The sequence below is a fragment of the Entelurus aequoreus genome, linkage group LG06 (genome assembly GCF_033978785.1).
Source record: "Entelurus aequoreus isolate RoL-2023_Sb linkage group LG06, RoL_Eaeq_v1.1, whole genome shotgun sequence".
Classification (NCBI taxonomy): domain Eukaryota; kingdom Metazoa; phylum Chordata; class Actinopteri; order Syngnathiformes; family Syngnathidae; genus Entelurus; species Entelurus aequoreus.
This window is the reverse complement of record NC_084736.1, coordinates 46,025,134-46,037,308: the sequence shown is the minus strand read 5'-3', so window position 1 is coordinate 46,037,308 and position 12,175 is coordinate 46,025,134. Positions and strand designations below refer to the sequence as shown.

The following is a 12,175-nucleotide window of genomic DNA, read 5'->3' as shown; positions in this document are numbered from 1 at the left end:
GGCCGGCACGCAAAGGCAGTTCCTTTAAGGTTTATTGGCGCTCTGTGTTATGTCTAGGCGTAAATGAGGACTCAGATGCAGAGGAGTGACAATTGACTCAGACCTTTATTTAAATAATTCCTTGCTATCTCTAGGACAGAGTGATTAAAGAAAGTGGCTACAAAATCTATCTAAGATATATTCAAGCACCTATAGGGTATTAGCATAGGACATAAGGCAATAAACAGAAAATCACTCCATAAGGAGGAACCGGCAATAGCCAAAAAGTTATATGAGTCGAATACACAAAAAAAAACAACCAACAATCTATAATGATCTACAAAAAGGAAATTATCTCATGCTAAAAGGTTGAGACGCTATAAACAGAAAGTATGTATAAAGTATTTGCGAGGCCTGAAAACTAAAAGCGCTCCAGAAGGAGGGGAAAAAAAAGGAAGACAAGGCACTATGAAAATTGATACAAAAGACTTGACCAAAAACTTTAGCAAAAGAAAATCACTCTCTCAGAGGGAACAAAGGAATCAATAAACAAAGCGAGACAATACTTAACAAACTTGGTTGATGGCTGTGAACAAGGCTGTGGACAAGGCTGGAGGTACGTAGCGAGACGATATACTCTGGCAACAAGACAGGGGAAGACGAGGACTATATACACATGAGGGAGGGTGACACAGGTGGACACAATCAGGCAATCAGGAGAGACATCAGACCAGTGACACAGGAGGAAGGGCAAGTGGCCTGAAACGAGAGGAGGATTAGAACTTTCAAAATAAAACAGGAAATGTGCCAGACAACCCCAAAACAGGACTTCCCTCACCACGGTGTGACACTCTGTACTTCTCCCTATGTACAGCGGCAGTTTAAAAAGTCATAAATTGTACTTTTTGAAACCGATACCGATCATTTCTGATATCACATTTTAAAGCAATTATCGGCCGATAATATCGGCAGACCGATAATATCGGCAGACCGATATTATCGGACATCTCTAGTTATAATGCTAGTTTTTATGTTATTAACATGTCATTATACATCACAACGAGCATCCAACTATGTCAAAATCTCCCCCAAACTTGTCTCATTGGTTTGTGCTGCATTTTTTTGTCCATTGATTACAGTTTTCATGTAATAGGGCTGGTTATTAATAACAACACACTAATAACATACAAACTTTAACAGTTAGACAAAACCTTTTTGCAGCACAAACGATTTGGACAAGTTTGGGGAGTTTTTGACAGGGTGGAAGGGGGGAGGGCTAGTTAAATCATAACACAATAACAAAAAATAATAGTTATACAAAAGACATTTGCAGCACAAACAAATGGGACGTTTGGGGAGATTTCGACATGGCTGGGGGCTGTTATGAATAATAACATGTCTATAAAACGCATATGAGACAAACACTACAAGACAAATCTATGTAGCACAATCGTTTCGGACAAGTTTGGGGAGGTTTTGACAAGATGGCGGGGGGTAGGGGGTGGGGTGGTTGACAGGTATAGTTAACATCAACTGAATACCTTACTAAAGAATATCAATGGCAACTACCAAGCCAAAACACAACACTTGTACTGTATACAAAAACATTTATTCATAATTGTACTGAATTTTTAAAAGTGTACAAACATGATTGTTATTCTATTTGCTGGACTTCCACAAACATGAAAACATTTACTCTACTTTCTTTTTACATAAGTTCATTATTCACCATCACTTAGCCATATCGATCAGACTCTGCAAAGATGTGGGAACCCACGTCTTTTCTCCTTGCACAAACACAACTCCTCTGTCTATGTAGATGACAATGCGTCCAAACGTGTACAGCTGTTTGCCCTCATGGCGTTTGGCCACGAGAGGCATGAACACAATGTTGTTCTCCTCTGCCTTGGTCTGGATGAGATCTTTGAAGTTTGTGGGTACGGTAACGCCGGCCACCCTGTGAGTGACACTCTCAGCATCCCTGCGCTCTTGCATGGCCTCGTAGTGAAAGTCCTTTCTTCTCTCGGTCTGAGTGAGATATGCAATGTTCTCTCTCGCACCGGGTTGCATGTATCCACCTACACAAAGAGAATACGTTGAAATAAGTTGTGTCACTTATAACTGTAAATAATGAAGCAATATTATTGTGTCACAGTATCATTTCATAAATGCTGAAACCCACCCATGCCTAAAGAAACTGCACGGTTCATAATGTCCAAGGCTTCATTGAACTTCTCTTTTATGACCGACTGTAACAACAAGACATCGCTGAACATGCCCTTCCAACCGAGGTACCATTTGGTGATTTCCTCATAGTTAGGACTGTTGCTCAACCACGAACACAGGACCTATCAGAAACAGACAAAACAATGTCAACTATAACAAATTATTGGATTGCCCTAACTTAACAGTGTTTTGCCAAGTCGCAAGCAAAAATTTGAGTTACAAGCATCCCCGCCATTAGTTGGTATAGTAATTGTCACGGTGAACGCTGTGAGATCTGACCAAAACACCTGGTGTTACTCACTAGCTTTAGTTTATATCTATACGTTGTCATAACTTTGTTTTTCAAACCATGGAAAAAAAGAGAGTGAGTGTGAAGGACAGTGCTGAAAAGAAGAAGGGGATTATATTAATTGAATTAAAGAAAGAAATACAATGGAACCTCCATTTACGAACCCTCTATTTGCAGAACTTTTCGTTTTATGAACTTTTAAAGCGCCTTTTTGATTGGCTTCTGTGTGCACACACACGGTCCCTCCCCGCGACCCATCCCTTTCCCTCTCTTCCGGCTCCTTTTTCTCCTCCCGTGAGCTACTCCTTTGCCGATGTGTACTGTATGTGGATTTAACGTTTTTAAGCAAGAAGTTTGTTAATGTTAGGAGTTTTTGTGATTATTATTTTTTTAAACATTTGTTTATTGGATATTTGACATATACAGTCCAGAAATACAATTATACACATGTCAAAAGTTTTTTTTTTCTCCCCCAAACAAGTAACCCACAAAAATTATATCTAAAATAAAAAAACATGCATTAGTCAAATAAGTACAGGCAAATATTGACATGAAGCCACAGACAACTGCACTCCTGAATGTCGCCAAACATGGTGCAGCAATACACAAAAGCAGACAAGGGGCTCATCAATTATCTACCTTTCAATTACTTTTCAATCGGGGTTAAATTTGGATCAGTCTCTTATACATATTTTGAGAAACCACCCCATAGTTCCTGAGACTTCACAGAACAACCGTTAAATGTCTGCCTAATTTTCTCCTGTTTGGGTTTTAGTGATTTCTGATAGTTTGTGAGGGTAACAAAGGGACTTCCCTGTGTGTGCATGTGTTGGCAGAGCATTCGGCACAGTTCAGCTTGTCAGTGTTTTTGTTTTAGCTTGTTAATAAAGAGAGAGTTAATTCATCACCTCCTTGTTTTGTTTGTTTGATGTACAGTACTGTATAGCACTTTATATTGTGTTCAAAGTGTATATACCTTAACTAAAATAGGGACTTTTATCAAGGCTGGAATCCATTATTCATATTTACATGGTTTCCTATGGAGAAATTTGCTTCATTATACATTTCGATTTACGAACCCTCTTCAAGAACCTATTAGGTTCGTAAATCGAGGTTCCACTCTGATCAAAAACTTGACAGAGTGTGTCTTCAACTTGGTGAAACAGTTGAAGCGTATCACTGCAAGCCTGCACCATACTGAAGGAAAGTCAGGAACGTTAAAATACAAACGCTGTTTCGATATGAGTTGGGAAATTATGTTAGATGTAAATATAAACATAATACAATGATTTGCAAATCTTTTTCAACCCATATTCAATTGAATGCACTACAAAGACAAGATATTTGATGTTCAAACTCATAAACTTTATTTTTTTTTGCAAATAATAATTAACTTAGAATTTCATGGCTGCAAGACGTGCCAAAATAGTTGGGGAAGGGCATGTTCACCACTGTGTTACATGACCTTTCCTTTTAACAACATTCAGTAAACATTTGAGAACTGAGGAGACACATTTTTTAAGCTTCTCAGGTGGAATTCTTTCCCATTCTTGCTTGATGTACAGCTTAAGTTGTTCAACAGTCCGGGGGTCTCTGTTGTGGTATTTTAGGCTTTATAATGCGCCACACATTTTCAATGGGAGACAGGTCTGGACTACAGGCAGGCCAGTCTAGTACCCGCACTCTTTTACTATGAAGCCATGTTGATGTAACACGTGGCTTGGCATTGTCTTGCTGAAATAAGCAGGGGCGTCAATGGTAACGTTGCTTGGATGGCAACATATGTTGTTCCAAAACCTGTATGTACCTTTCAGCATTAATGGCGCCGTCACAGATGTGGAAGTTACCCATGTCTTGGGCACTAATACACCCCCATACCATCACAGATGCTGGCTTTTCAACTTTGCGCCTATATCATTCCGGATAGTTATTTTCCTCTTTGGTCCGGAGGACACGACGTTCACAGTTTCCAAAAACAATTTGAAATGTGGACTCATCAGACCACAGAACACTTTTCCACTTTGTATCAGTCCATCTTAGATGAGCTCAAGCCAAGCGAAGCCGACAGCGTTTCTGGGTGTTGTTGATAAACGGTTTTCACCTTGCATAGGAGAATTTTAACTTGCACTTACAGATGTAGCGACCAACTGTAGTTACTGACAGTGGGTTTCTGAAGTGTTCCTGAGCCCATGTGGTGATATCCTTTACACACTGATGTCGCTTGTTGATACAGTACAGCCTGAGGGATCGAAGGTCACAGGCTTAGCTGCTTACGTGCAGTGATTTCTCCAGATTCTCTGAACCCTTTGATGATATTACGGAGCGTAGATGGTGAAATCCCTAAATTCCTTGCAAAGTGAGAAAGGTTTTTCTTAAACTGTTCAACAATTTGCTCACGCATTTGTTGACAAAGTGCTGACCCTCGCCCCATCCTTGTTTGTGAATGACTGAGCATTTCATGGAATCTACTTTTATACCCAATCTTGTCTTTGTAGCATATTAAACAGAATATGGGTTGAAAATGATTTGCAAATCATTGTATTCCGTTTATATTTACATCTAACACAATTTCCCAACTCATATGGAAACAGGGTTTGTAATATCTAAATGGCTAACATTTATCCATGAAAATATGAAAACGCTGCTGATGAATTGTTTGACGGCGAAGCAGCTACCGATACTGTAGAATTCCACTCTCTAAAGTAAATGCTGTACATTATTATTACATTACTTCATAAAACAACTATGGTTGTTTGTAGTGCATTTTATTGTATTGTTTTCGTACAATATTTCTTATCTAAAAGTTAAATTTTGATAGGCATGTTTCATGTTAAAATTGGGCTGTTTTGGTGGGGCCAAGCACCAATTAAATGAATTTGAATGGGACATACACGTGTTTTGAGTTAAGAGCGCCATTTTAGAACCAATTTAGCTCATAAAATGCACTGTACAACTCTATATCAATGTTAATCCCTGAAGAAAAATCTAATCCATACAGTACATGTCTCTTTATGATTACGTTTCCTTACCTGCAGCCACTTTGGAAAGAAGTTTTTGTCCAGCAGAGACACCAGGCTAGAGGGGGACAGCATGCCCTCCCAGTCCATGACCCAATTAAAGGGATCCATCTGCTGCTGGTGAGGGTTGATGACCAGCTCTTCCAGACACAAAGCTGTGAGAGAAAACAGACACTATCACATATGAAGGCAAAAAAAAGAAGAAGTATATTTGATAACATTATAGCTGAAGTTATACCTAGTTTAGGGATGATGTTTTTCACCATAAAGGCCTCCCAAGCTCCTGGAGTGAAAACATCTTTCCAGGGTTGCAGGATGAGGCGTGCAGAGGCATCGCTGGGATGCCACCGTTGCAATGCATTAGCAAGTTTGCTCCTGATTGGCGGGTACAGAGGCTCTAGGCGTGATTGGAGCAGAGGTAGCCAAGGGTGGATCCAGGAGTGGATGGGAACTGTGTCTGTTAAAGGATTCCAACTGTCCACCTATGAATCATAAAACATAGTTTAGAGGTGACACACCCACTTATTGTAGATAGGCACCACTTTTAGAGGATGCAATTAAGGATGGGCTATATGGCTTAAAATCTGTATTGAGATATATATTGCAGTCTCCTGCCATAGCAATATATATCACAATATACATTATTTGGTATACAAATGATAATAGAACCATTTCAAAACAGGTTGCAAAGACTCTGAATTTGGCTGCTGATGTATGTGGTAACATAATGCATCATTTTCAGTTATATTATTTTGTCAAAACTATTCATCTACTTGTTAATTTACTGTTAATAGCTGGTTACTTTCTGTTGTAAAATGATTATATCTACACTTCTGTTAAACTTTGCATTTTGCATTTTATTTTTCTGTTGTTTGGAAACTTTACATTAGTTTTGGGCAATACTACAAATCTGAGTATCGATCCAATACCAAATTTGTATTATCACCCAAAAACTAACGTTAAGTTTCTGAACAACACAAGAATAAGAGTACATGTGCTTCAAATTTTCAGGCTCATTGAATGACAACATTTTTGGTCACAATTATAATCGGACAAAAACACAGGATGGGGGTGTAAATATATCAATTACATATTAAAATATTTACTTCTATTAGCTTCACTTTGGTTTTTGCCCTCATTTCCTAAGTTGGTCAGCAACAAAAAAATGACGAAAGATTTTTTAAATAATAAAACATATTGATCTAACCACTGTAGTAACGACCGCATACTGATGCCAGGGTTTCCGCTAGACTGCCAAGATACTTGTGGCGGTGGGAGCGTGGTCACACAATGTCATCGAATAATTTGCCTCATCTGCTATGATAAGATTTTCTTAAAAAAAAAAAATCAGTAGTGTTTTTTACAATTGACTCTCCTTAGTTATATGCTGCTTCTAAATGTGTTTTAACACCTGTGCAGCACTTTGTGAAACTTTTGTTTATTAAAATGTGCTATGTAAATAAAGTCGAATGGTTTGGATAAAAAGGCTAAAAAAAAATTATACATACATTTAAAAACAAATCTGTTATTATTAATTAGGATTAAGATATGTTTTTATATGGTTTTTCCACATTTTCAATTGTTCTTGCTTATTGTACAATGTACTTAGAGAATTTTTCAAATGTCAATCAGAGACTTTTAATGACTTTTTTTTAATTAAAAACTATTAGCAACAAATATAATCTTCTTCTGCTGTTATTATAAAATGTAGTCGTGTTTAGACACTCTTAACTTCTGTCCCTCAATGTCCCTGACAAAAGAGGCGAGCTAAAGCAAGCATGACATCACACTTGCTTCGCGCTGCTCCAGTTGAACTTTCTCTTCTTAAATGCCGCCATTGTCCTCCTAATATTTGCACATTTTGTAGATCGCTGTCCAGGGTTATATTGGAAACCTGTTGGAATTTTGCCATTTGTTGTCATTAGATTGGTAATAAAAGTTAATAGTGTTGGAGGTTGTGTAATTTATTTTGGGGGCTACAATATATTATATTAATTTAATTTGCTTTCAAGTAAAAAAAAAAATATATATTTTCAAGTTGTGGCGGTAATAAAAATGCAGTGGCGGTCCGCAACATTCATTTATATTAAGGGGAAACCCTGGATGCTATATTTAGTATCGAAACTGTCGATATGTGTATATATCGGTCCATATTAGTTTATATTCAAGAGCTCTAGCGTGCCATTAAAATATCCTCCTATAATGTGTATTGTAGCATGTTTAGCTATTCTCAACCTGCCGTCATAATGATACTAGTGTGGAGGTTTGGATTGCTGATTTAGAAGTGGCTTTGCACTGTGGAAAGACATTAGCTGCTAGCGAGAATGCGCGTTCGTTCGCTTGTCACTGTCAAATTTGTGGGACACATGTAGAATGTGAATTTGCTCAAAAAGTACTTCTACACACATTGAAATCTTGACGAGGTTTTTTTTTAAAATAACAAATAAATAGACACTGTTAGAAAACCCACTATTTTGCATGTGTTGTGTTTCTTATGCTTCACTGATATTGTTCTAGTCGTAGTATTTTTCTGTTTTAATGGCTAAGCTTTTATTGTTTTTAATATTGTTTGTAATGTAGCACTTTATTTAAAAGAAAAGTGTGTAACAAATAAAATCTATAAATAAAAAGAACATCTGGCAGGCATTGTGGCATCCTACTCTGTTCAGCGGTCCATGAACGCAGCGTAAAAATACCCCCGTCTCGTATTCTGAGTATAGAATGATCACTCTGTTCTAAGAGAGCACAGCTTGTAAGTTCAATATGCACAATTGAATAGCTTTGTTTAGATAGGTGGATGCCGCTTCTTAATGGGTATTTCGTTTGAATGTTAGCATATTAGCTAGCGAGCTGGCGCCAGTCAGTCCGTGAGTTAATCAAAGTGCAGGTATCAGTCCCAGGTTTTCTTAAATGTTTATCTAAAACTATAATAATACTATATATAATTTATATCGTCTGTATCGCGCAACCCCAGATGCAATGCAAAATTATCACCATTTAACATAAAATATATGAATATGCTTGCCTCTCGCTGTAGACGAGGTAAAATAAACTGCTCAAGAAGGTGATCCGAGATCCAAGCAGGAAGAAGAGGAGACCATATTTCCACACAGTCCACCATTGGCGCCACCGTGCGAGGCTGCCAGCCTGACACAGAGGATCGCATCACTGGGATCCAAACCTCCCACAGCAGCCTTGAAGAAAAAAATGCATTACATCTGAATTATTATTCTGAAATTTGGATTACTAATGATTAATCACAAATTCACAATAATTAAAAAGTGTGCTTAAGAAAAGACCCCTGTTTGTACACAAATGCAATTTTGTTGTCAGATTGTCATCCAGGAAAGTTTTTAAATGTTTTGCTTGAGTGTGTGTCATTCATTTTCACAAAACTTGGTAACAGTTTTATCTAAGGTTTCTTTCAGGCTATATTTTGGAGTGAATTTTGCCAGTGAGCACACCAGTCTGAGTCTCCTCACTCATTTTTGACTACTTTTACACTTCAGGTCAAAGTGGCCCAATAGCCAATACTGATTTTTTTAATGTGATTCTTTATCAGATGACTGTTTTACACTGCAAGTAAAATGTGATCTTTATCACTCCAGTATAAACGCACACAGGCACCAATGTGGCCCCAATGTGGCCCCAATGTGGCCCCAAAAGTGGCCTCGACTGCCAGGCGCAGTTCGACAAAGCGAAAACAGAGGAAGTTGACCGGATTCCGTAAATGAACAAGGAAGTCGCAACTACTATTACAAAATAAAATAAAAGTCGCCACACATATATCAGTAAACAACACCAAAACTTTAAATCTTCCATTGAGAATATAGAACATTACACACAGCGCTCAAAAATCTGTCAAAATGTTTTAGTATGACTTTGGTAAGCTATGAAGCTGCACCGATTGATGGATTGTCAGCTACCGTAGTCAGACGTACTGTGCTTCAACATACGAGTGTGTGTATAAGGACCGCAAAATGGCACCCATTAGCAAACATATTATCTGGCGTTTTGTTTCGCAAAAATATGCAAAACCTACTTGTCTTACTTTCTGAAGTGTATTTGGGATCTGCATAAGTCCTGAAAATGTGCACAGATCCGCCTTTATAGTCGTGCCGACGCCGTAGTCAATAAGCTTTTTGTTTTTCCTCTATCGTCTTGTTATAGGGTATTCATCGTCTGCTGTTGCCATTTCTAATATAAAGTAGCATATAGTTCTAACTTATATCTGTTAGTAGACTCGCTATGAAAGCACTAAAAACCACCAGTGTAGTGGGTTTTTGACATAATTCACCCACGGAACTTTAGTTATTAGAAAGTTCCGGTCCGACGGTTTTTCACGGGACACATTTCCGGTGTTGGTATTGCACTAGTGAGGAGATGCTGCTCCGTTATTGATTTGAGTAATGTCTGAATGTCATTAAAACAGTTAGCTCCATCTTTTGAGACCACTCCGACTCCCGTCCTTGCACGCTACACCGGTACAACAAAGGTGACGGGGAGAAGAAGCTGCCGAAGTGGAGCCACGTAAATAAGAACAGCCGCAAAACGCCGCATCCTGAAGCGACTGTCAGAAAGGGACATGAAGATGATCTGTAAAACATAATCTATGCAACATTTTGACCAAAGAACCACCATTACATGTTATGTAGACCACAAGGAAGTGTTTTAAATTTAGAAAAAAAAAATCATATGACCCCTTTAATGCGCCTTATAACCCGGTGCGCCTTTTGTATGAAAATAGACTTGAAGAGACCCGCTCATCGGCAGTGCGCCTTATAATCCGGTGTGCCCTATGGTCCGGAAAATACTGTAATGCAATAATTTTTTTGTGATCAATCACATGAGTTAAAGGGTTCATGTATTTCTCTAAATTTAATACACTTCCTTGTGGTTTACATAATATTTAATGGTGTTTTTTTTGTTCAAAATTTTGCATAGATGATGTTGTACAGACCATTTTAGAGCTGGTTTCTGGCCGTCCCTTCAAAATGCGCCGTTTTGTGGGCAGTCTTATTGATGTGCCTCCACTTCGACTACGTCTTCTCCTCGTCATCTTTGTTGTAGTTTTTAGCCCTTCCGTAGCGAGTCTACAGACAGATATAAAGTGAGAACTATATGCTAATTTATATTAGGAAAGGGCAACAGCGGAGGATGAACCAGTCTGCTCCACAACAAAAAGATAGCAAAAAAAAAAAAGAGAGCTTATTGACTACAGTGTGGACTATATTGGCGGACGAGTGCAAGACACTCTGGGTACATTTATACCATATGTGGATAATCCGGTAACAGTTTTCCCAACTACTGACATCACAGGTTGTGCAAATTCCAAACGGACTATTTGGAGAAAGTATGAAGGAAGGCAAGATTGTTTATAAAAAAGTACCTCCGTAATGCCTCCACGGTTTGATTTCAAAATTTTCGGGACTTATGCAGAGCCCAAATACACAACAGTAGGTACCAATAGGTAAGGCAAGTTGGTTTTGCCTAATAGGGCCCCTTTAACTTGTTCATTTTAACAGCCCCACATAAAATATATTGGGCTTTTTCATCCGTTGTTACCTGTGGTATGGGTCCATGTTTGAATCATGGCCACCAGTATTCAGGTTTCTAGATTCAAGAATTGCCCTCCACTGACCAACCTCTTCAAGACCATAAGAACTGTCCTGAAAAAATCCAAAAATAGAAAGAGGCAATGTGACTTACTTACGCAAAACTACAAGAAGTAGAAACACCTGCAGGAACATACCTTTAATGGATTCCAGGAGAAAAGTTTCTCTTTGAGTAAAGGATGAATGACAGCTGCTGCCAAGTCAGCCAAACCCATCGTCTTGTATTCTTCATAATAGTCTGTCTGCAAAGTCTCAAAAATGCGGGCGCACTCCTGATGAAAGACAAAATGTGCTTTTAATAACAAAGCAGTCGGAAACTAATTAATTGTCACTGTGTTTTGTATAAACACACAAACAAAGCTAAAGACAAAAAAAGGGACCTGTAAAGTGAGTCCCTCCCCTGGTGCCGTCTCTCCACACGGAAAACGGTCCACCAAGGCCAACACAGCCTCCATTTTGCTGATGGCATCTTGCTCTTCCTTTAGTCGACTCTGTAGTGCCTTAGACTCGTGGCTCAGCGACACAACCACGTCTTTTTCATGCTGGAGGCGGCGGGCAGACTATGAAGTTGATCACAAACACGGAGCAGATTATTTAGTGCGCGATGGAGAAAAACATTTGCTGATAAACAGTCAGTACAAAGTACACTTTTGGTACACTTGAGCAATTCAATGAGACAGGATACAAGAGCAGTATCACTGGGAACCCTGTTTAGCGATGGCGGACAAAATTTAGAAACATCTTAAAACAGCAGGTTTTTTTTTTTACATACAATACAGGACGACGATTATGGCAAAAAAAATGATCACGATTATTTTGATTGCTATTGAAATCACGAGTAATACCATGATTATTCATTAATTTGAAAACATAAGTATGTATTGTACTCAACATTAAATATAATTCAAACGAACTGGATATAAATTAATAACAAATAAACAACAACAAATAAAATAATAATTGTAACAACATACATTAAAATAACAATAACAATATGAAAGTTTTTCCATAGAAATGTTTTTAAATCTCCTTTTTATCTTTATTTCACC

General features: G+C 38.3%; 1 protein-coding gene across 2 annotated transcripts in view; it reads right to left on the bottom strand.

Annotated features, from left to right (window-relative positions):
* Window positions 1-1,565: 1,565 nt before the first annotated feature.
* Window positions 1,566-12,175, bottom strand: part of tfip11 (tuftelin interacting protein 11) — an 18,540-nt gene continuing 7,930 nt past the window's right edge. For both annotated transcript variants that reach the window (XM_062050835.1, XM_062050834.1), the window contains exons 8-15: window positions 11,507-11,686; window positions 11,264-11,398; window positions 11,077-11,180; window positions 8,537-8,705; window positions 5,750-5,993; window positions 5,524-5,666; window positions 2,162-2,327; window positions 1,566-2,057 (exon numbers count right to left, since the gene is read on the bottom strand). In XM_062050835.1, coding sequence (XP_061906819.1) covers window positions 1,711-2,057; window positions 2,162-2,327; window positions 5,524-5,666; window positions 5,750-5,993; window positions 8,537-8,705; window positions 11,077-11,180; window positions 11,264-11,398; window positions 11,507-11,686 — 1,488 coding nt within the window. In that variant the 3' untranslated portion in view covers window positions 1,566-1,710. The remainder of the gene's footprint in view (window positions 2,058-2,161; window positions 2,328-5,523; window positions 5,667-5,749; window positions 5,994-8,536; window positions 8,706-11,076; window positions 11,181-11,263; window positions 11,399-11,506; window positions 11,687-12,175) is intronic.